Source organism: Plectropomus leopardus, chromosome 21, assembly GCF_008729295.1.
Source record: "Plectropomus leopardus isolate mb chromosome 21, YSFRI_Pleo_2.0, whole genome shotgun sequence".
In the NCBI taxonomy this organism is placed as follows: Eukaryota; Metazoa; Chordata; class Actinopteri; order Perciformes; family Serranidae; genus Plectropomus; species Plectropomus leopardus.
Window position 1 is genome coordinate 11,377,160 of NC_056483.1, and position 24,737 is coordinate 11,401,896.

At 40.1% G+C, this 24,737-nt stretch overlaps 1 protein-coding gene across 1 annotated transcript in view; it reads left to right on the plus strand.

Moving 5' to 3' along the window:
* prex2 (phosphatidylinositol-3,4,5-trisphosphate-dependent Rac exchange factor 2) overlaps positions 1 to 24,737 on the plus strand; it is a 115,989-nt gene that overhangs the window by 68,401 nt on the left and 22,851 nt on the right. The window contains exons 25-36 of the mRNA XM_042510369.1: positions 40 to 247; positions 5,523 to 5,702; positions 5,820 to 5,914; positions 7,668 to 7,750; positions 8,494 to 8,584; positions 11,685 to 11,813; positions 13,128 to 13,169; positions 14,831 to 14,928; positions 15,067 to 15,213; positions 20,266 to 20,368; positions 20,536 to 20,679; positions 20,835 to 20,949. Coding sequence (XP_042366303.1) covers positions 40 to 247; positions 5,523 to 5,702; positions 5,820 to 5,914; positions 7,668 to 7,750; positions 8,494 to 8,584; positions 11,685 to 11,813; positions 13,128 to 13,169; positions 14,831 to 14,928; positions 15,067 to 15,213; positions 20,266 to 20,368; positions 20,536 to 20,679; positions 20,835 to 20,949 — 1,435 coding nt within the window. The remainder of the gene's footprint in view (positions 1 to 39; positions 248 to 5,522; positions 5,703 to 5,819; positions 5,915 to 7,667; positions 7,751 to 8,493; positions 8,585 to 11,684; positions 11,814 to 13,127; positions 13,170 to 14,830; positions 14,929 to 15,066; positions 15,214 to 20,265; positions 20,369 to 20,535; positions 20,680 to 20,834; positions 20,950 to 24,737) is intronic.

The following is a 24,737-nucleotide window of genomic DNA, read 5'->3' on the forward strand; positions in this document are numbered from 1 at the left end:
TTATCCCTTTTTTTTCCTGGCATGTTTGTGTCTCTGCAGGAAAGATAAACCCCATGGTTAACGTCCAGCATACGATCACTACCATGGCCGCACCATCGGGTCACAGCCTTGGAAGGACAGAGGGTCACGGCCTTCGATTCCTGCTCAGAGAGGAAGACCTGCTCACACTGGATGCGTACCAGAAGCTCCTTTACAAGCTCACTATGGTTGTCAAGGAGATGGAGACGCACGGTGCCCATATTCATGAGTGAGTGCCTATATTTACAGACTTACAGCATATACAACATCTGTTCCTTAACGTAGAGAAGAGCCAGATTGCCATTTCTCATCATCAAATATGTGTCCCTAAGACATCAGTGATTCAGTTTCTTATCTTGTCGTTGACATGTAAACATTGTCCATTTCTCTCATTTCTCTTGACACCGCTCTTCTTGAGCTCTTATCCAGTGAGTTAACAGTTCCATATAATATATTTCATTCACAATTGTCAGCTGTTCATCTTATGTTGGTGGTTCAGCCTTGCACCATCTCTCAGTAATGGTCTTTTTGCAAGCTGCCAAGAGGAATGTCAGTATATATCTGTCTTCTTTAAACGCTTTACCCCCTGTAATATTACCAAAAACAGAGGTAGGTATATCATAGGTCAGGATTTGATAATAACCATATGAACATTTTTCTAAAACTGTACAATTTCAGGACAAAGCAGAAATACATGGCTATGATCCACATTTACTGTCCCACATCCTCTGCAACATGGTTGTGTGTTGGACAGGTAAAGAATCTGATTATATTAATATGCCACCGTTTATTTTCTGTTATATTCACGCTTACTTATTTTTCAGCAGCACTTTCTTACATAAAAATCACCCATAAAAGCTTCTAAACCATAAGTGGACATGTTCCTATAGCAATATGAAATTCAATAAAAATTAACAACATAAGCAATAAAGATTAAAGGTTTCCCTGATGTAAGCATGTAGCTACATGTAGGAGTGAACTTGCAGCTAAGGAATGACTATAATAGAGTATAGTGTCCCTTACTACTGTAAAAAAAATATCCAATAAAAGCTTCTAAACCCAAATCTTCACAACCTGTTCTAGCAGGAATATGCTCAGAATTCAGGGAGAAATTAAATCAGCAACCAAGACTCTATGTTTCCTTGATGTTAGCATGTAGCAGTGTATGTTACATAATGTAAACACTAGCAGTAGTGTGCCTGAAGCAGATGACCATATAAAAAAATCTGTAATAAGCTGGCGTTGGCTTTTCTCAAAAGTAGAAAAATGAGTATTCAGAATGGTCTGAAGCATTAGGTTTTTGCTCATAGGGATTGCTTGTACATCTGTTAAACTCATAATTTAAAACTAAGGCCACTTAAAATATGAATATCCAGCACTGTAACATTATATGCATATGAGAGAAAAAAAGGAAAAGGACAGTAGGTCCCCTTGAAATGGGCTTAAGTTTGACACAATTCGATTTTAACGTATGTCCCACAAAACAAAGGGCGAAAGTGATTGAAACTCCTCAAATCACTTTTTGTTTATGATGGAAAAAGATACCCTCCCACTGATTCTATTCCACTTGATTTGAAGTGTCCTCTGAAGCCAGATTGCCTCATATAACACGCTGTAACTTCAGCAGCCGGCTTGGTCAATGCGCTGCATGCATCTGGCACTTGGCGGGCATACATTTTGGTCATTACTCTGGCACCTGTGTGTGTGTGCATGTGTGTGAGAGAGAAACAAAAGGAAGGGGAAAACAGAAACATCAAGTCAGTTTGGGGGTTTTCACGACCATATGTCTGCACAAGTTGCGCACACAGGTATGCCCATGCTTCATGTTGTTCAGGATTTTAAACCTGATATGCTGCGTGTGTGTGAGATCAGTGTTTCCTGGCTGGCCACTCTGTATTCAGCACGGTCGCTGGGTTCATTGTTTGGAAACACATGAGGCTACAGAAAGGAAATGGGAAACACTGCTGCAGCTCTGCTTCCCCCACCCCCAAACAGGAAATACAATCTCAGTGACCAAAAGGGTGTGACATTAAGCCAGGTGCCCTCTGGAAATACCATTCACCAACAATAGACCACTGATACATGTATGCATTGTACACAGAAAAACATAAACACACATACATCCCTCTAAAATGCTCATGTGACTTCTGTCTAACTAAAAAGTCTTGTAAAGGAAACTTCCAGATTTCCCCCTGCAGTAGTTGGTAATTATTGTAGGACAGCTGACTTATGTGTTATGAATCTTTAGATGATCATTAGATTGATTTAGTCATTAGAAGTCTCCTCAGCCAAGGCGGCAGTATTCGAAGAATGACATTAAAAGTCGCTAGATGGAGCGGAGCTGTCACCTAGCCGCGGTAATAATGAGTCGCGTCCACAGCAGGGCTCTTAATGACTGAGTCTGGACAAATTTTGTCATGCTCCTGTCAGTGCCAATTAGTAGAGTTGTTTCCACGTGCATTCAAATGGTCCGAGACGCGGCTGGTGAGGGGATAATGACCTTTACCATCCGCTATCTGTTTAAACATGCAGCCGCACACACACACATGCACACTTCAGGAGCTTGTTAAGAGTGGGCTGTGGGGGCGGGCGTGAGTGTTTCACAGGAGTGGAACTAATAATGGGTTGTGTTGCCAGTAGCTGCAGTCTCGAAGATTTGCTGTGACCTCTGTGGGTGTGTTCAACCCTCCTGAGCGCTTCATTAGGTTAGTTTGCATATTAACCTGATCGCCTAGTAGCCTAGGGTCACAGCTACTTGTTTTGTTCACACACACCCTTCCATTTCTCCCCCAGCTCTCCTTTATTTCTGTTTCATTTCCTCTATATCTTCGTTTCCACACACCCGTCTGCACACATAGACACAGCCATTCTTCACTCCCTGTGTCTTTTTTCTCTTCCTGAACTAACTTTGACAGCACAACTTCATAATGACATAATAATGAACTGAAGTGGCCATATTTATGAGAGCTCTCTTGTGATGTTAAACAAAACATCCCACCTTCTTCCCAGCCCAAAGTCAAGAGAGGAATTTTAAGACACATTGGTCAGAGATTTGAAATATCCTCAAGTAATTTAAGAAAAGAAAACAACTGGACATAGAATGATGTTACATAATTTCTTGGCTGATTGTAGAGGAATCCATTTTGAGGAAGCGACCTGTTAACCTTTGTCTCGTGGGGCCACAGACAAGGGGTCGCAGCTGTTTGAGGACGTGCCCTGTGACGTGCATTACATTAGTACCTCCTTCTTTCCTGTATCAAACACCCACTTTTCTCCTCTATTTTCACACATTTTCTATTTCTACGGATCAATAATAGACAGGGTTCTGGCTGATCCTCGCAAAAGTCTTAAAAAGAATTGAATTGATCTAAAAAAATATCGCTTTAATTGGTATTTATTTCTGAAATAAATTTTTCAAAAATCTTGAAAATGCTAAGATATGAAGTTGAATTTTATGACTCTCAGAATAATTGGTGACATTTATTGTCTTTTAAATCACTCATGGAATTTCTCCCTCATTATAGCCTCATTTCTACTGCACCAAAAAACCCTGATAACACCTGCTAACATCTGGCTTTTTAATTTAATGGGGAAGTGTACAATCTGCATTCACACCTGGGTCAAATGACTGCGGTAGTCACAGCTATATATCACCTCTGGCTTTAATTAGCATTGATGGAAAGACAACACTCGGGAGAAAGTGCTAATTTCAGCTCTCTAACTGATGAGATGCAATGACGTGCCACCACTAATTACTGTCCGTCTTCTCCTATGCAGAGCTGAAATATCAATCCAAATTAGTCTGCACCAAATTTGAAAGAAAGACTGAATAACTAGAGATATATTAAAAGAAGTAGCCACTGTAAAGTTTTCACAGACATCTGTTCCTGCTATTGTGTACCTGTTCTCTGGCCTTCTGGTGACACTGCATGCGACACATAAAAAAACCCAAAACAAAACAAAACCCCCACACACAGGAAGGCATGCTTGTCTATTGCAGAGCTGTGTACACAGCTCTGCTCTTATTGGCAATGGAAAAGCAGTATATAGCCCATTTTTAGCATGTTTACTCATGTTTGAAAAACTTGTGTTCACTTGCTAATTTGGGTGGAAAAAGGGTATAAGTTATTGTGCAATTGTTGTTATTATAGATTAGTTGTATTTAGTTTTGAGAGGTTTAAAAGAGTTCTAGAAAGTCTGAAATCTAACAAGCTATATGCCATATGAACTGTGAATAGAAAGCTATAGGGCCATCAAGAAACAGCCTGACGTGGAGCTTTGTAATGCAGATCCACCTACAGATGTGAGGAACGTGATTGATATCTAATAGTTTAATGTGTCCAAGTGGGTTAAAGAGCTTCCTGTGAGACATAAAGAGATCTCTCTGATTGCTCGCGATAAGCAGTGGTGTACTTTGGCCTACTCTTTCTGTTCCACCCCCATTTTCTCTCTGTGTTAAAGCCCACTCTCTGATCCAGTCATTGTTATTCTGCTCTGCTCCCTCTGATAGTTTGCGTCCCAAAGGTTTGCTTCTTTATTAACCAATAGCCAATCACAGAGCCTGGAGAGCTTCTCCATGGCGATGGAATGCCACTCTGCTGCATAGGGGCATTGTGGCGGCTCCTGGAGTGGACCATAATGAGGGCATCTCTGTGGCCTAGTGAATGGGTAGAAAGGGGGTCAATGGACAGAGAGGAATGAGGAGAGAGGAGAGGTGTTTAAAATCATACAGAGGCATAAAAATCTGAGATGCATTTGGGTAGCACAAGGGAGACAGGTTGTTTATTTCACGGAGCTCTGCGTGGCCTGAAGCTGCCACCCCCCTCCCCCACTGCCTCCTTGTTGAAATGTCCTTAAGGCCGATGTTCTGACACAATGGAAAATGTAAGCGGACACAAATTAAAATGAGGCTAAAAGGTAAACAGACATTGCTTGCGTGTCAGAGTGTGTGCGTGGGGAGAGATCAACAAAAAAAAACTCCAAGCCTAGCATTTATTGGAATATGGCTTTAAATGCCAACATGTGTTGCTGCAACTGTGAAAATATCCCAGTCGGCCTCTTCCTGCTCTTCTGATAGCCGCCTGATAGAACACAGGCTGTAACAGTGAGCAGGGAGCTGATCTGTGCCGTGCTTGTTGCTGAAGCTTGTTGACACAGCTGTACCCTGCTACACGTTTGAACCTATTAATACGATGTGGATCCCTGAGCATCTGAAGCTGTTGTGCGGAAGGCAAACAGGTTGGGGTTTTGTTTGGCGCACTCAGTCAGCTGTTGGAGCCCACGCACATGTACAGTACACACATACTGTACACACATACTGTACATGCTGTATTTACAGTTCACTATGTTTTAGTGGACACATGTAAGAGCTTCCTGTGTAGCATTAGTGTGATCAAAGAAGCTGTTTCTATCCTGCTGTCTCAAATGTCATAGCTGTTATAAGTAATCCCTCCTCTCCTTCTTTGCACCGTTTTCTCCTTCCTGCTTTTCTTTCACTCCATCAGCCTCTTATCCTCCATCACCCACCCTCCAGCGTCAGAAGCGAGGACCCCAGAGAGCTACATATCGGCAGAGAGTGAGGGGGAAAAAGGGGAGCGGAATGGGAAGAAAGTGTGTTTTAACGTGGCAGGGGACGAGCAGGAGGACTCCGGACACGACACAATCAGCAACAGAGACTCCTACAGGTAAAAATGAAGTGAAACTGTACTGCAGTATAACTCAGATGAACAGATACATATGTAATAAGCTACAGTAATAAAGTGAATTTTCTTATCAATGTTTATCTCCCTTTTTCCTTTCAGTGACTGTAACAGCAACAGAAACTCCATTGCCTCCTTCACCAGTATCTGCAGCAGCCACTGTAGCTCCTATGTTCACAGTGATGAACTGGACTCAGGTACAGAAATGCAGCACAGTGGACACAAGCGTTACACTCCACCTCACATCACACTGGAGCAAACTAATTTTGCACATAGAAATGATATAACTTCCAGTTTTAAAGGGTAGCCCTTGTATTTTTAAACCTGGATCTTATTTTCCCATGTTTTTGTGTCTAAGAGAGTAATGGGAACAGCATTTTTTGAAATTGAACCAGTATTGAGCAAGAGCAACTGTAATACCAGCTGCAGTGTTACCAATGTGGGCATGTGCACACCGTCAATTCAAGTCCACTAAAAGTCCTTGATTTTTCCTCTGACAGGGTCAGATTGATAGAATAAGTGTCTGACAACAATAAGTAAAATATTATTATTAAGAGTAAGATTCTTTTAGTTTAAGTGGAAATAACACCAGAATTGCTATTGCCTAACACACCAGACTCAATTTAAATAAACAGTCATTTTAGTGTATCTTGAGCCAGGATATTTTCACGTCTAACTGTGTTTGATTAAAGGTTTATTTCAATCAAATCAGAGCTGGTGATTATTGGAATGATGGAAAGAGAAACTAAGACTTTTTAAAATTAATTCTTTACAATTTTAATCAACAACAACAAAAAGAAAAAGACAAAAATATAAACACACACAACTAAAAAAAAAAATCCACCCCAAATCAAGAACAGGTGCCACAGTCTATAAAAATGAAATTAAAAGGAAGAGAGAAGACAGTGATGTGACAGGAAATAGATCAATAAATGAACCAAGAGGATTTTTGTAAGTTTAATTTTGTTTCTGTCAACTTTGAATGAAGTGTGGTTTATGATGATAAAATTACTGTTTATTTAAAAGGAGTCTTGTGGCTCTGACAACAGTGACGTTGAGGCTGTTTCTTGTTTAACTAAAAGGATATTTCCTTTCAACAAAGAGGTTTATTTCTGTAACGGTCCTTTCCATCATGATGTGAGACACTCAGAATTAAAATCCAGGCTTATCAGTGGCAAAAACAAGGACTTCAAGTGGACATAAAGTGATGGTGCTTGATTGTGCTGAGTGAATACATTGCAGCTTGTTTCATGGCTTCCAGCTTTGGGCCTCTCGCTCAATATTAGATCAATTTAAATTAAAAAAAAAAAAAAATTCTCATTGGTCAATTAGTCACAAAAAACATGGGAAATTAACTCAAGGTTGAAAAATTTCAAAGGTACCCTTTAAGTAAAAGTATAAAAGCATTAAAAGTAAAGTACTCATTATGCAGAGTAGCATTGACATTATTGTGATTAATTCACTGTATAACATCTATATGGCCATACTCTATAAGAATCAAAGTTCCCATCTGAGCGTCAAAACCCTAATCAACCACACTGCAAAAAGTGACAGGCCGCGATTACAATCTAACTGCATGATTACACCTTATAGAAGACATGAGCAAAAAAAAAAGCCTGAAGTTGAATCTAATTGGATACGACAGGCGTTTGGCCACACATCTCAGCTGGGTTTGTCATTAACATCTCACACAGCTGTGTATCCTGTCAAATATCCTTCCCCTCTGTCTCGTAGGATGTCTCTGTCACACGTCATAACACACACATTGTAGCTAGATGGGATGTCAGATATTGTCTCCTTTTCTTTAGCTGAAAAGCTGAGAAACAGACACACATTATATTGGATTTGATATCATAGATGTGCTGATGCAGTAAGACAACACAGAGTAAACATGTTTAATATAGTAGAGTAATAGATTACTGCTGACAAGTTGTAACCACACCTCTGCAGGAGATGAGATGCCCTCCAGTGTGTGGCTTTCCCATGACAAGCAGAAGAAACTTCACAGCTTTCTGGAGCATCTGTTTAGCCAGGTGGGTCAGCTAAACATCTGTACAGATGTGATTGATGTAAGCTGTCAGTGGAAATATCTATCAAATGTTTAATTACCACAGAGTTTATTTTCTGCAGTAATCCAAAATCCAATGGAGAAATCCCATAGGCTTTTTGACAAGGGAACAGAAAGGAGCACTCTATTGTATTGATCCTCTTCACCATCCCAGAATTTTCTAGACTTGTTGTCTAATTGTTTTTTGTGATGAAATGAAAATGGAAGTTTTCAAAGCCAAAAAAAATTGATCTCATGCAACTTTTAAAGGAAAAATATTTATCTAAACTTTTTTTTGACTTGTCTTTAGGAAATGAAAATCGTGAAAGGCTTAAGTTGACCTAAATAAAACCTTTGAAGCAAAGGCTGACCATATCTGATTATACATACACCATCTCTGAGACATTTTATGAGAACGTTTCCATCAGCAGTGGAAAAGCAGAAAAAAAAAGTATTGCTGTCTCTGCACTTTTGCAGCTTCCTGTCATTTGTTTTATTGTAGAGCCGTTTCTCCAGCTTTGTTTACATACTGCATAGCAAATTGTATTCATTGGGGCTCTGTGGGATTGTGTGTGTGAGTGTTACAGAGCGAGCGAGCGGGAGACGCAGGTGTTGGGTATGTTTGGGCAGCAGCTTTTGCTTCCCTGGACAAACGTTTGATTTGATTGCGTCTTAGTGGGAAACTGTATCATGTAAAGTGCTCCAGCTTGACCTTTGTGCTTTCTTCAGGTGGACTCAATCACCAGCATGCTGAGAGGAGCAGTGGTGGCTCGGGCGTTTGAGCAGACCAAGTGCTTCACACCTGGAAGAGGATTACAAGGTAATGGGACTGTGATGTGCTCCTGGCTCTGAAATGCTCATCTCGCAAAATCTTTTACCCAAACTCCTTATACAGGAGTCAAACCATTTGAGCAAGAACCAAAAAACCCCATTTTTTTCTTTGGAAAATATCTTACTCTTTGCTATAGAGACATCTATGGAGCCCCTAAAGGGACATGGGGGAGGGAAAAAAATAGATGGTGAAAAAAAAGAAAATTTGATTTTGTTCCCACCATCAAATTTTCTTTTTTTCAATATTTAATTTTTTTAACCATCTTTTTAGAAAAAAAAAATTTACCATCTTTTTTCATTTTATTACGGGCTCCGCAGATATACGTGTTTCCTGTGAGGAATGTTTTCTATGGTGCAGCTCTGCTTCCTGGGTCTAGCTGGGCTGCACAATGGGCCTGAGAGAAGAAAGATAATATAAGAGAAACTCCCAACCAGCACTGACACTGAGAGAAAACAGAGCACACGCTGAAAATGTCGCAGCCGCCTGCGCATAGGGGCTGCAACTTCCTGTTGTGTAATGTGTGTGCACAGATGTGATTGTATAGACAAGGGGAAAGTATTGTAGGTGGATTCCAGCTCCTGAAAAAAAAAAAGTCTCCCATCAATTTTTTTCTTTTCTTCTTCCGCTATCCCAATGCCCTTTAGTCTGAAGCACTTTATAGTGTTGAAACAGCACCACTTAGTTATACACTCATCTCCACTTCACGGTTGTTGTAGTGCTACTTAATACTCAATGGAAAATGTGACCCTGCAGCAGCTCTTGTGCTTGTGTTATCTGATCATTTTGTTTTTTAATGTGTGCTTATTTGCCACCTAACCTCATGTTGGCCTTGGTGTTTAACCACAGCTGTCTGTTGTTACATGTTATCACTTACAGGAAAATGTAGGAAATGTTACTGGCAAGGCCTAAATTTATCCTTATCATTTCCCACTGAAAATATAAACTAGTTTACTGTGCCCTTCATGATCTGTGATGACTCAGCCCTTTTTAAAGATTAGATAGAAGAAAACTATGCTCAAAAGCAACAATTGTGAAGACTTTTCAAAAATGATAACTGTATGTTTTGTATCCTGGTTGTCTGTATTGTACTATCTATAATGGGGATGTCTTGATCAAGTTTTGTTTTTTGTTTTTTTGCCCCCGATCCCGATTTGAGTCATTATATTGAGTATCTGCTGATACCGAGTCCCAGTCCGATACTTGTATTTACCTGGATAATACAGCTGCACAATGCACACTTCAAATACTTTAAAGTTATAAAAATCAATCCAGTGTTTATGCCTGACATTTCAATAGCTCTGCAATGCAATGCAAGAATGTCTGCATCCAGAATGTTCCTTAAGGGTTTGTATATATAGCTTTTATCATGATTTCGCTTCATGTAGCATTTTTTTTTTTTTTTCACCAAAATAAAGAAGGGAAGATGTGTCTTTAGAAACAGCTCTCAAATCCTGTTCCACTTCACCTCCACTTCAAAGTAGTATGATAGCTTAACTTTAACATTCACAGTCACAACTATGACAAAATCTGCCAAAATTCCACTCATTACAGCATTATAGAAAAAACAGTTCACTAAAAACGAACAACAAAAATTTCAGTTCCACTTAAAGTGATGAAGCAGCTTAAGATGAACATAAAAATTAATTTCTACTTACTAGAGCAGCAGCATTACAATAAAACCTGAATATCTGCTGCAAAACTTGCTCTCCATTTATGACACCTTTGTGACGGCACAGGTAAACAAAGGATTGGTTTCGGGAGCGTGCCCAAAATAACCGATCCTGATCAATTAAAAAATGAGCTGATCGGGCCCGATACCGATCCTTTTTCGATCAGATCATGACATCCTTAATGCATGACTTGAATAACCACTGATATGAAAGAAAGTGTGCTTATTTAATGTCCTTATATGTGACTTTAATAACGAGCACTGAGAGTAGATTATTCTGTATATTTTCATGTGTGATGCTTCCAAACCCCCCGACCCAATTGGCACACACACTCCCCCTCTCATCTTAGGCTGTCTTCAAGTCAGCGCAGATACGCTCAAACTGAAAATAGGTCTGCTTATGTTTTGTGTGTGCATGTGTGTGTATGTGTTTGTATGCATAAATGCCCTCAGGAGGGACGTGAAGGCCTTGATCAGAGCTGATCCATCTCCATTCCAGTAATGTGTGCGGTTGATAACAGAGCAAATAGGATTATCTAACAAGTGGAGCATTCCTGCATCTGATCTCTCACTCACTCCATCGCCCTTAGACACACACACTTAAACACACACTCCAACCCCCTTCTGTTAAACAGCCACCATTCTACCACAGATCTCTTCTTTCGTCTCCAAAGTAAACTTTATTTCAGGCCTTTCTGTCTAGTTTCAGGAGCTGCATTAAATTGAAAGACTTTTGCACTGCAGTGATGAGAAAGATTAGACTGTGGGCGGTCTGAAACTGGTCGTCTGTGGGATATACTCATAAGACAGGAAGTTTCTGGGTCTGTCTGACCTATAATTTTTATCGTTTTCTACAGAGAAATGAAGTGAAGGAGAACGAGACCAATGTAAAGAGACTCAAGGATGAAAAGTAAAAGATGGAGATGGATTCAGAGGAAGTGAAAAAAGATTGTAATAATTTATTGGAAACTGTTTTTTTATTATCCCTTTTGTGGCAATATTTTATTGACTGAATAATCAATCTACTGAATAATGTATGTGTGTTGTACTTCTGAAGGGTTTGATGTGCTCTATCTCTAAGTATTACAGTAACGGAAATTTTATGAAGGCAATAAACATCTGTGAAGAGCTTGAGAGTCGGGGAGGAAGAGAGCTGAAGATGGAAGGGAAAAGTCGAGATAAGACAGAGAGAAGCATTATATTTTGAAGATGAAGACGATTAAGGAAGATTAATCAAATGACGCATTAAATAATAATATCTTTTCTCTCTTTCCTCACTTTTTAATAATAAAAGAGATGGACAAAAGGCAGCTTATTATATAAATCCACTGCCTCCATCTGCAAATTGTACCTTATAGTTACACATACACTTCTGCTATCCCTGTGCTAATCCTCTGTCTGTGTGTGTGTTTCTGTCAGAGTTTCAGCAGGAGATGGAGCCCAAGGTTAACTGCACCAAAAAGCTGCGTCTCCATGTCAAGCAGGATCCCTGGAACCTTCCCAGCAGCGTTCAGACCCTCACACAAACCATCGCTAAATATGTGGAGGGTGAGTGTGTACCTGATTCAAACATCATATAAAATACAATATAATAAAACCTGCATGTAAGCGTAAAGAAAGGATCTTAGTCTTTAACAAAAAGACAATGTCTGTCTCTATAGGGGTCCTCTCCATAATGTTGTCAGACACTTACAACAATAATCTGAGCCTGTCAGTGGCAAAAAGAAGCATTTTCACTGAATGTAAATTGGCGGTGTCTGCAGCGGTCTCACCCAAAACTGACCCAATTTCAAAAATGTTTATTTCCATGAGTCACTTTAACACAAAATCATGGGAAAATAGGGTCCAGGTTGAAAAATGCCCTCTTACACACACACACGCGCACACGCACACGCACACGCACACGCACACACAGACACAGACACAGACACACACACACACACACACTGCCCTGAATCTTGTGTACACACACAGCCACATATAGCATTTATAATGGAAAAGTGAGTCGGCTTGGGAGGTAATGTACATTAAATGGACCAATTCTAGTGTGCGCCTCATCATATTTATTGGATGCAGTAATAGCCCCCGGTATAGTTGTGTGGGTACAGGCAGTCCCAGACCACTAACTGCTGAGTGTAAACTTTAAACCTAAAGCCATCCTGGGATATATAAATTGGTGCCACATAGTTTGAGCTGAAAACTAGCAAGTAAAACAATCAAAGAGCCGCACTATTTAAGATTCCCTTGATTTTTTTTGCCTTTTCTTCTTTTTTCTTTATCTTGATCAGCAGTTCAGCCTCATTTATTCCCAACGGGAGCATGTGGTTTTGTGTTTGTTAGCACACAGATTGAACACACAGACACATATGTACATACGGATACGCCTTCAGGCAAACACACTGAGCTACAAACAGCCCGGACCCACGGCCTGGCCACATGACACTCCTGGGAAAGGTGAGCTGGCGGTCACCACTGAGAAAGTACAAATAAGCAAACTTAATATTAATGCGTAGCTTGGCCTGTGTACACTACGTTTTTTTTCTACCTCTCCCCATGATGGCTTTTTCATGCAACGGAGCGTCCTGCCAAGCTTCCCGCGGCTCTGATATGACTATAAACAAGTGCGGATTTATGTTATTATCTTTGCCTGTGGCTGGTTTTTATGATGCTGTGTTTTTTTACTTATATGTGAAGATGAACAGCTGTGGAGCCGGGACTGATCAGAAGAGTAATACAACATCAGCCTTTTTATGACTTAAAAGGGTTGAGTTTATGGTATAGGTCATACAGTTGCAGTAGAAGAGTAAGTTGATATAAGGTTGTTCACTGCCTCACTGGATTGCTTTTATTTGTTTTCTGCAGAGGTGAAGACACGGCTGCTCTTGGTGTTACTACAGTATACAGGTTTGTCTCACTCCCCTCTTGCAGTACTACAGAAATACATAAAACAGTGCTGACTGAAACTTTAAATCTAATACATTTTGCACGATAAAGAAACCCATACCCTTAAGACATAGCATACTCTCCCGGTGTCCCAAACTGTGAGCTCAACTCAAATAACAGTGAAGAAAGAAGCAACAAGAGAATAAAATTGAAAAATGGAAGCAAGGAATAAAGATCAGAACGCATAGTCACACAGAAAGTTTTACAAGAAAGACACAACTGTTCAGTAGCAAATTATGTAAAATCTGCAATCATTTTCGAACATAAAAACTGAAAGCCGTAAGTTTGTATTTCAATGCAGTTTTTCTTACTGAAAAATGGGATAGTAACTCTTATTCCTATTGAGTGCTGCAGGGATGATGTTTTTCTGTTGGCCAACACAGAAGTTGTGTCAGTCTGGTACCCTTTTTTTTTCAGAAAGCCTGTGGGATTTTTTCATTGGATTTTGGATCATTGCAGTAAATAAACTCTGTGTCAAATAAAAGTTTATGATTCTTGCGTGTTTTGTTCAGCAAGATAATCTTCACATTTTTTTCTTTTTGAAGCCAAAATGCAATCGCCAGAAGCAAAAAGCATAACTTCAGCATCAACAACACAATGAGAATGTAAATCTGTCTTCAGCATGATGACTTTTGTAGTCCCATTTGGCCACTTTTTTAGCAACTGCCTTTTTTAATACACTTGATAAGTGGGGTATTTTCTGACGTATTTTATGTCTTTCAACAACACATGAATGTTTCTTTGCTAACCACAGACCTTTTTTCAGGCATTTAACCAAAAACCCATTCCAAAAACCCACTGACTTTGAGACGAGGGGACCGGGAGTGCTAAAATGCTAATTCATTTCTGGGTTTAAGGACTCATTTCTGCGCCACTCTAGTCTGCTAAACTTGTTCTGTTAATCTGTTCTTTGTATATTTTTTTTAAATCATTTTCATGATCCTTAAAAAAACAACACGAACAAAGAAAAAAGAAAAATTAGCACCAAAAAACAAAAGACTTCCACAGCACCATAAAGTAAATATTAACCCTTGCAGTGGTACAAAGCTAACAGCCCTACTAAACTCAGATGCCAACTCTTTGAGAGAAGCAGTGTATGTGAAATGAGGTGTTGTGATCCCTTACACAACTCCAGGAACTATGAACTGAATTAAAAAATAGAAAAGGGTGCATTTCTTGTTCTGAGTTTGTGGTTGGATTAGTTAATAGTGTCAAAGAGTTTGCAACCATGCCTTGTGACATGTTATTAATTTCTGAGGGGTTCATGAACTCATTTTTAACTCAGTGGATTGCAAAACTTTTTCAGGGGGCCTATTTCTCAGGAAATTATGGCAGCAATTATTTTCCACTCGGGCACACCTGTCATTTGCTTTCATTTTTTTTCTGATATAATATTTAATACCCAGGAGATTTAAAAAAACACAGCAGATAAGACTTTTTGTCACCTCACTAAAAGCTTGTCTGTTTAATTATTCTGACAAACTCACTTTTATCATTCGCTTTATTTTAACCTTTTACCTTTACATTTCACACCTCAGTTTTTAATCTTCAATCATTCAGTTGTGTATTTTACCGTACATGGCTTGTCTGTTAGCCTCACGTCCTCTTTGTTGTCCCTCTAGATTCAGAGATCCAACTGCGTCGCGACATGGTGTTCTGTCAGTCTCTAGTTGCAGCTGTGTGTGCCTTCTCAGAGCATCTACTGGCTGTCCTCAACCAGGTAAATCACACATATGTCTCCTTTAGAAGTGGAAATAAAATGAAATGAATTGGTAAGAAATACAGTAAGCAGCATCATCCTACATAAAAGCAAAACATGTTTCAGCTCACTGCCTTGCTTTTTTGTGTCCACTCTCAGTTTCACAATGCAGGCAGAGAGCCAGACCAAGACAGCTCGGACCCTCAGGACCTTCAGGAGGCCCAGGAAGCCAGCCGCCGTTGGCTGGAGCAGATCGCCAGCGCTGGGCTGCTCTTCCACTTCCAGTCCCTGCTCTCCCCCAATCTGGTGAGCAGCAGACCAGCCTCAGCTCTTAGTTAATCTGCTTTAACAGACACTAAAAACAGGACTTGCTGTCTGCATATTTACATAACCATATGGACTTGTTGTAAACTGTCCAACACTGTAGTTATGCACAGGCAAAAAATGGCTGCTTTTTATATAACTATGCATAAATTTGCATTGCAGATATTTTGGCTTTACCCTAAATTAAGTATTTTATTACATATTTTCCCGACTGCACCCTCCAGTATGCTCACATACTGATATAAAACTGGAATACAAACAGTTTATTAAACAAAAACAATAATATACTAAAAAATATGAATCGCTCAGTTACAAAAACTTGCAGAGCATGAATTATGCAACATTCAACTTTGTTTTATTTCCTCTGAATTTATGTGATTGTGAGCTATAGCTAAGCAAATAAGATGTACATTTTAGATTTCAACACCATTCAAGATGCCACTACCAAGCTGCGTGGCAGACACTAAAACACAGACTACAATGTGCTGAGTTTAACACACCGTCTGCCCGCAGTGACTGTGCAGGGATGTGGTCTGAATCGTTGAGGTGTGCCACTGATTCTGCAGAGCCCGATCCCACAGCCGACCTCCCTCATGTGTTACTCAAATAACAGACAGCTTCACCGTCAGCTGGGTGGATTGCTGTTTAGGCTGGAACTGTATCTGGTGATATTGTGGAAATATCCCCAAACAGCAAACAGCCAAAAACACACTAAATTTGGTATGTTACAAATTAAAGCACAGGTTTCATAAAGGCATAAATACTGATTGGTTTACATAATTTGAGATTTTAACCCCATGTATATATCACATCTAAAAGGGATCAACTCAAAACTGTCTTTTTCAATTGATGTCTGTTATATGTCTTTCATGGTGTTATTGAAGGAATGCTTCATCCCCCAAATGATCATCTGTTAATCAGTTACTTACCATGTGTTACACTGAATTTGTGAGGAAAACTTTGGTTTTATGTCTCTGCAGCGGCAATAGCTGAGGCTAGAGGCATAATGTTTCGGGCTGTCCGTACGTCTGTCCATCTGGGACATTCTTGTAATTGCGATATTTCAACAATGCCTCAAGGGAATTCAAGGATAAACTAATTGGAATTTGGTGTTCAAAGGTCAAGGTCACATCCGTCTCATTTTCATGAACGCAATATCTGAAGATGGCCTTCAGGAAGTTTCTAAAACTTTGTCACAAACGTCCACTTGGACTCAAGAATGAACTGATTAGAATCTGGTGGTCAAAGATGCACATGTTTTTGGCCATAACTAAGCATCCATGTTTTCACAGTCATGGGTGTAAACCTTAAGTGTAACTTCACTGATACAGCCAGACACTATTGACTAAAACAGTCATTTTAACACAGGAGCTGCTGGTCTACCGCTGCCTTGATCTGTTACTTTGTTTGTGATATTGTGCGACTGTGCACTGTATATTCATGAGAGTCATTCATCTTTTATTTTCTTTTGGAAAGAAAGCAATCTTGAATCAGGCTCAAGTAGTTTTTGGCTATGGTGTCAGGCCACTCTGCTCTCCTGCATGAATATAAGTCAGTGCAGTGAAAAGACCAATCACAGAGGAGTTCATTATGAGCAGCCGCTGTGGATTGCTGAAATTGAGCACAGCACACACCGTGACCTCACCAAGATCCATATTAACCTTTCCCTCTAAGATTTTTATGAAAATCTAAAGTTGTCTTCAACCATGTTAGCTAAAGGGCTGTAATATGTTCTTTAAAGGCAATCATTCCCTCAGTGTTTCTTTTCTGCACTTTGCATCATCAACCACATAGAAAAACATTTTTTTATTGGGATGAGGTACTTTACTTTTGGTTTCTATTTCCGTCACCGTTCTCTGGGAATTAGAAACACAGGAAGTGTTTTAAAAGTGTATTTTGGATGACCGTTTATTTAGGTTAGACGGGTGTGCAGCTGACGTCAGGTCCCCAGAAATGATGCTTTTCTCTTTTCCTCCTGGACTAATGGTTCTCTCTTTTTCCCGTCTCTCTCTCTTCCTTTTTTTCTCAAGACATTTCCTTTTCAAGTGTCTCTGTGGAACAAAACAGGGTCTTAGTACCTGCAGGTGATTCCAGCGAAATCTCAGCACGCTCCTTTTTAGGGCACCACATGAAAGGCAGCATGAGACGAACTGGGGATGCTGTGGGTGTGTGTTTGGGTTTTTGTGTACGCTGAATGTGTGTTTGTGTCAGGGGGGAGAGTATTTATGTGGTGTGCTTTGGGATAAACTTGCCCACACACGGCAGGCGTCACTTGGCAGGGCAGCGGGTACCCCTCTGTCACATGTTGGGCCATCTCAAATGTGTCTTTAGAAAAAGGACCTAATCCTCTTTCACCACTGCTCTGTTTATCCCTCTGCATGTGGTGGATGAAGAGCTGCTATCGCTGTGGCCACGAGCAGATGTGCTTGTTTGTGTGTGAGGATGCTGAGTAAAAAGAAACTTGCACACACATTCAGAGATATAAACAAACAAGCCAAAGCAAACATAAAAACAGACAAAGACGTATGCAGACAGACACTGTCATCTATGTAACACAAGCTGACTCCTCAGATGGGCACTTGAGCATCTCGTCACACACTGAGAAAAGTTTCTTGTACAAATCTTCTTTGCCTTTTTTTCCTTAGGAAAAGGGGCGCATATACACACACTCACAAAAAGTAAGTAAATTTGCACAAGAACTGAACTTAAAGGGACAGTTCATGGAAAAATCAAAAATATATATTATTCATCTTACCTATAGTGTTATCAATCTAGATTGTTAGGGTGTGAGTTCCTAAGTGTCAGAGATATCAGCTGTCGAGACATTTGCCTTCTCTTGAAAGTGAAGGAATCGTGCATCTACACATGGAGGCTCGTGTTTGTGACAGACGAAATACAAACAACGGTGTCCTCCTCAGCTGGGCTCAGTGGTGCTAGATGAGCTAACAGTAGACAGGCAGTTGACACAGTTGTTGCGTGTAGTTCTGTAGACAGAAAATAGTTCCTACATATAACTGCTCATAACCAGGTCTAGATTGCTGGAAAGAGACTCTGCTGTTGAGTTTTTCAGATGTATTTTTTGTTACTTTGAGCACCACAAGCCGAGTGCCATGTAGTTCTGTTATACTGAAGAAAAGGCAGACATCCCTACAGCCAATATCTCCAACATTCTGCAACTCACACTAAACAATCGATAAATGGCACTACACTTAAGAGGAAAAATGTGTATTTTTGATTTGGGGTGAACTGTCTCAAAGCAAGAGTTTTAGGTACTTTAATTCCAAGTTTCTATATTTATGTTATGTAATACTTTTATACCATAGTTACTTGCTAATGCAGGTTTAGATTTTTCATATAAATCATATTAAGTGCTTATCAATCTTATTTTGGTGCAATTTATGAATTGAACAACTGAACAATATAAGCAGTAACAGTGTAAGTAGCTGAAATTGGCACCTCCGAAAAATAAATAACATTCTGAATACATACTAATGCAATAGCAACAATCAAATAGAATTATGTATATAATAATATCACACTGTGAAAGGGGCCTCTCTACATTACTTTAAAAATGTTTCATTTTAAAAAGGATATAAATAAATATATATCACATGAGAAAAAAACCCTGCCCCAAAGCTAACACACACACAAGGCACACACATACACCCTCAAACTAAGCTTTGGTTTAAAAAAATGATGGAAGAGACAATATCCAGAAGGTTATCAAGGATTAATGTTGGGCTGTTAGATCATCGGTTGAAGCTGCCTGATCTACTTTAACCTCACTCTTTCAGGGTGCAGGCTATTGATCAGCTCATTAAGCCCCAGCTTGACTGTGGGAACCTCCTTTTTCTTCCAGAAAATACTTTTTTGTTTGTTTGTTTTTTTGCTGTAATTAAGCCATTCTGCATGTTGCATACTTTGAAATTAGTGAATTACTCATAAACATTAGCCACCAGACTCAGTGGTTTCTTTTACACAGGTTGCACAAATCTCTGAACTCTTACTGTAGATAAGCACCATTTTCCCAAGAGGTGTTTCCCTCTTTGGTGTTTCCAATGATGATGCTGCCCTAATATTCATTTGGATGGAGACTGACTTTGCATTCACATAATTTTCCTAGTCACCAAACCATTCCTTGACCCCTTATGCCCGGTATGAATGTGTCTACATTATGTTTCTGCACTCATTTATTCATGTTTTTTCTTTGAAAGAGTACTATACCTGCATTGACCTCAATGCAACTAGAGACTCAGGATTGTTTGACGAGTATCAGCCAATGTAGCTTTGAGCTGAGGTCTGGTAACTTTATTTCTGTAAGAATGTCAATCCAATCATCAGACTAAATGTTTGCATTGTATATTTTTGCAAATCATGGATATGTAATATTTGCACGTTAATATGTATGGAATATCTTGAAACTTTACATTTCTTTTAATTTCAGCAGTGCTTTGGTTAACGTGTGGTTATATTTAGGCACAAAAAACAATTGGTTATGGTTAGGAAAAGATCATGTTTTGGCCTAAAATATCTGATCTGGGCAGTACAACCACAGATGAAAATGCTGTAGTCTCACAAATAATTTGTTTGTCTTGCACTTTTAATCACCAAGGTCTCATGCTCATATACATGTAATCATAACAACAGCACATTAGACACGTTAAAATAATGCGTACGAAACATCAATATGTCACATATTTGTGGTTTGCAGAAACATACAATGGCACCATTTTCTTCTGGTGACTCAGCTGTAATTCCACACCCCAGATTTTTTCCATTTCCAAACTTGTCATCTTCAGCTTCAGCAGCTGATACTGCCTCAAATTGGCATCACTAGAGCCAATTTATCAGACTCCATTCATCTCCCTCTGGAGCCACAAAAGGCTTTATACGACCTTTTCACACATGCAATAGTACTCCCCGAGAGTTCCCCTTTAATTTGTCATCTGTGTTTAGCTACTTTCACTAAGAAAACGATCTGAGCACTTTCTCCCTCACAACACTCTTACTAGTGTGCTATCGTTCTCTCCTCAGACTGATGAACAGGCCATGTTGGAGGACACTCAGGTGGCCCTAATTGACCTGGAGAAGGTCACGTTTTACTTCCAGCAGTTTGAAGGGGAGCCGCTGGTGGCCAGTACGTACACTGTTACTTTTGGCTTTAGCTCTTCATTATAGTCCTGACATTCCTGCTATGTTTTCTGAAAACGAGATTGAGCTTACCTTCTCCATCACTGTTCGATTCTGTTCTGTTCTGTTTTTCTCCTCTCCTCTCCTCTCCTCTCCTCTCCTCTCCTCTCGCAGACATGCCCATGTCATACCAGGTGGAAGGCACCCGTCAGGCTTTGAAAGTTTGCTTCCACCTCGAGAGTTTCTACTTCTCCCAGCTGCCTCCCAGGCTGAAAAACGGAGGAGGCATCAAAATCTACCCTGTGCTCTTCACACAAGGTAAAGCAAGCCTGGTTAGGGAACTTTAAGTCAGCAAGTAGTGCAAAGATGAAAGCCACTTTACAGAGGATTGAAAACACCAGTGGGTAGATGCACAGTATATGCAGTGGCTTCTTCACTTTATCGTTCACTCTTTTTATTTCATCCCTCTCTAGCGCTGGAGAGTATGGAGGGTTACTACTACAGAGACAATGTGTCAGTGGAGGAATACCAGGCCCAAATCAATGCCGCCTCACTGGATAAGGTCAAACAGTACTACAAGAGACTGAGGTGTGTTACACAAGACATATACACACACATTTTGAAACTACATATCCTCCGGGTTTGGCACTTTTGGAGATCTAATATAAATCAGGACGACCCATTCATTTCAGCTTCACTCTCACCGCCCAGCAGGGCTTCAAGGTGATTGGCTGAGAACAACACAGCAGGAGTGTTTTATGATTGGTTGCGAAAAAACGCAGCAGGGGCGGCAGTGATTGGATGAGAATGCCCAGCGTGTCTCCAGCGCTGATGTAGTGCTTCTGTGCAGCTGCTGCACTCAGTTACCTCACACCCCATTGGTTTGCTGCACACCCGAGACCCTCTGTGATTGGCCAGGCGTGGATAATTTAATGAGGTGGAAACAGAGACGCAGAAACAGACACTTCTGGGAGTTGAAAATAAGGGCCTGGCTTTATTTAATCTCCCGAATGTATGAGTGAGTGTCAGACCTATACTGTATGCCATCTGAATATCAATGCAGTCTCATATTAGATGCCACCTTGTTTATTTCAGTGACTGAGAATCACATTTAAAGCAGCTGTGTATAAAATGATGCGAGTGCCTGTGAATGCACAAGACACATTAAGAATTCATAATTAGAAAATCTTAGAGACTGTAATTCAGTCACAAGATGTGGCTTTTGTGAGAAGACCTATATTGGTTGAAGAATGCAGATAGAGCTACAGACACACACGTACACCTGATCCTCTTGAAGTCTGTTAATTGGACACTGTTATCATAGATGGAAGCCCTCTAACTAAATATATACTTGAGTTTGTTGCCAACTCAGTTGCTAGTTAACAACAGTCACTGTAATATAAAGATTATCACAATATAGACTGAAATCATCTTGGTTAGAGTGGACCTATTATGCATTTCCTTATTTTCTATCATATATATAATGTTACAATGGCGGGTGTTCATATATATTATTTGAAATAAAAATTTCAAATAATGAGGGATATGTGTGTAAAAGTCATCCCTTTGAGGAAAAACCTCAGATTTAGGACCATTCTGAATACTTGGTTTCCAGTGTTTTTTTCTGCTTTTGCCGGAGTATGACATCTTTGTGTTATCTGCTCCCAGCACGTTATAGTCGACACTGTCAAATGAAGCTACATGCTAACATCACGTAAACTTGGTTACAGATATGGTAGAGTTCTCCCCAATTTTGGATCATATCCCTGCTGGAACATGTCTGGTTTTGTTTGTTAAGTTTTTATTGGTGATTTCTCACAGTAGAAAGTGCCACTATACTCTATACTGTCACAGTCATTCCCCAGCTGCAGTGACAGTGAAGAGAGAGACGTTTACAGCTGCAGCCACAATTCTGCTTGAAGCCTACATGACATTCTCCTACAAACCGCTCCCACCTCCAGTTCAAGACAAACCCACAGTTATTTAAACCCTGCCACAATGTGACATGAATTTATATGAGGCCAAATGTAAAAAATAATGCACTTTATTCATTAATATTATTAGCTGTACATGAAGATGTGATTAACTTTATAAAAAACAAGATGCAACAATTACCCTAACCTTTATTGGTACTCACTTGGTCCTCGTTTGCCCTCTTACTTATATTACTTCTCTTTTAACCTAACAATTAGTAGCTACATATACGCTGACTTAGCATTTTTTCATGGTTCCTGCTTCTGGAAAAACAAGAAAACAACAACAAAACCCAGAAATGCTGACCAATCAGAGCATAATGGGCTGTTTTGGGAGGGGGCCTTAAAGGGACAACACAGCATTTCAGAAAGTAGGGGATACCTGTACGTGTTTTTCACCATTAAAGCATGTAAATATGTTCTAGTAGAAAACCTGAACCATGAACCTGAAAATGAGCATCATAGTTCCCCTTTAACGATCATATTCCTGAAAAGCCGCTTGAAGCCCGGCCAGAGTGAGCTCCCTCTTTGAAATCATAGGAGGGCGACTGGTCAACACGTCGGCTTCGACTAAACATCTGCTGCTGATTGTGTGGATAATTAAACAGAGCAGAGCTCACAGCAAAACTCCATCTTGTTATTTAGGGACAATCTGCTTTGGGGGGGGGCTGAATGATTTACAGCTTGAGCAGTCATGTGTCACATCAGAGCCGATCCCCCACAACAAAACATCAATTTACTGGGATTGCTTTCCGCTGAGAGTTTTTAATTTGTTCGTAGTGATTTGTTCGACGAGTGAAAAGAATTTTAAGCATTAATTTCAGTGAGTGTCAGATTTCCCAAAGCGCACTGGTGGATACCAAATTGTGCTGGGTCATTTAATCTTTTTCGTGCATCAGTCCTTCTATCTTTTTGTGTAATGATATTGTCTGCCAGATCTTCTGGGACTCCACAACCGTCTAATAGAGGAGTATTGGTGTTTAGTGGCATCTCTTTCATTTTATTGAGTCCTTGTTTGCAGAATGCAGTGAAGACTTGATGATCAATCCCAAAAATGTCACTATCCTTATTATACTACCACAGGGAGACATATTAAGAGGAGAAATGTGTTAGGGCGCCTGCAGCACCTTTTAACATTAGATTATCATCATTAATTTATATGTAGTTAAATTATTCAAACCGTTCATGCAGGATATTTCTTGAAATCAGCCATGTGATTCAGATAAGCCTGTGTTTCTGTACGTGTGCTCATGTACTGTATTTCAGTTTGACCTGTACAGAAAGAGCCTACAGCAGAGGCTCCAGCGGTAACACAAAGCAGATGTGGGTTGACAGGTGAGTGAGTGAGGCTGGTGATTTGGGGTGCTGGGTAGGATGTGCATAAGCAGTGTGCTTCGAAACCCCAGCTGGAGTGAAACTGGTTAAGACTGTACTCAAATACTCAATCTTTTTCTCAGCGAAACCTGTCGTAGGCCAAAACTGCAAATCATTTCTGTCCAAATCCAATCAGCTCTCTGAGCTCTCAAGAACCCAACCTCCTGCTGTGCATGTACTGTTGTACAATCGGGGGATCAGTTGGTGTTGAGTTGATATATGCAGGACTCCAGAAAAAATCTGTCAAGTGCGACTAAACATTTTATATTAGTTGCAGTGGTGCGCCTGACATTTAGCAGGTCTGCCTCTGTGTGTGTCTGTGTGTTTTTTTTCACCCGCTACGCTGCCTCTGATATATAGTAAAAGTCAAGAAAATTAATGATGAATGAATTTATTATCACAATAGTTGCTTGCTGATTCATTTTTGTTATTGGACTTGTTATTAATGAATTGTCTATAGCTATAGTGTTATCCACATCACTCTCCAGTACTGCCTTGCTGCTGACTCATTCATGCCACATGGCATAATACAGCGAACATCAGCAAAACTTTATTAGACGATTTACACCAGTAACACGTTCTTTGCTCCCACCCAGTAGTATTTCCTTGTATCAGTTGCAGTAAAGTAAATATTCCCAGCTGGCTTTCAACAGTCAATGAATACAGTGTGTCTCTCCATGTAATGTTACCAGTAGTTTTCTTTCGCCGGCTGCCATGTGTCTATCGGCTGACCACAGACCAGCTTGTGATGTCACTCCTCTCTCCATTGCAGTGTTCCAACCTCAGGCACCTCGTTATCCTTGGAGCCCGGCCAAGGCAGTGTTGGGTTAAACCCACACTGTGGGCCGCAGCCAGAGGCTGACTGACAGACAGAAACAGCAGAGCACGCTATACTGAACTGAATGAACTGCAGGGCTTAGATTGTTGCATGTTTTCATATCATCAAACACACATTACACCTTAGAGATGCCTTTGGGAGCCTTGAAATATCGTTCTTTGGGAGCAAAAGTTAAATTTTCTAACAATTAA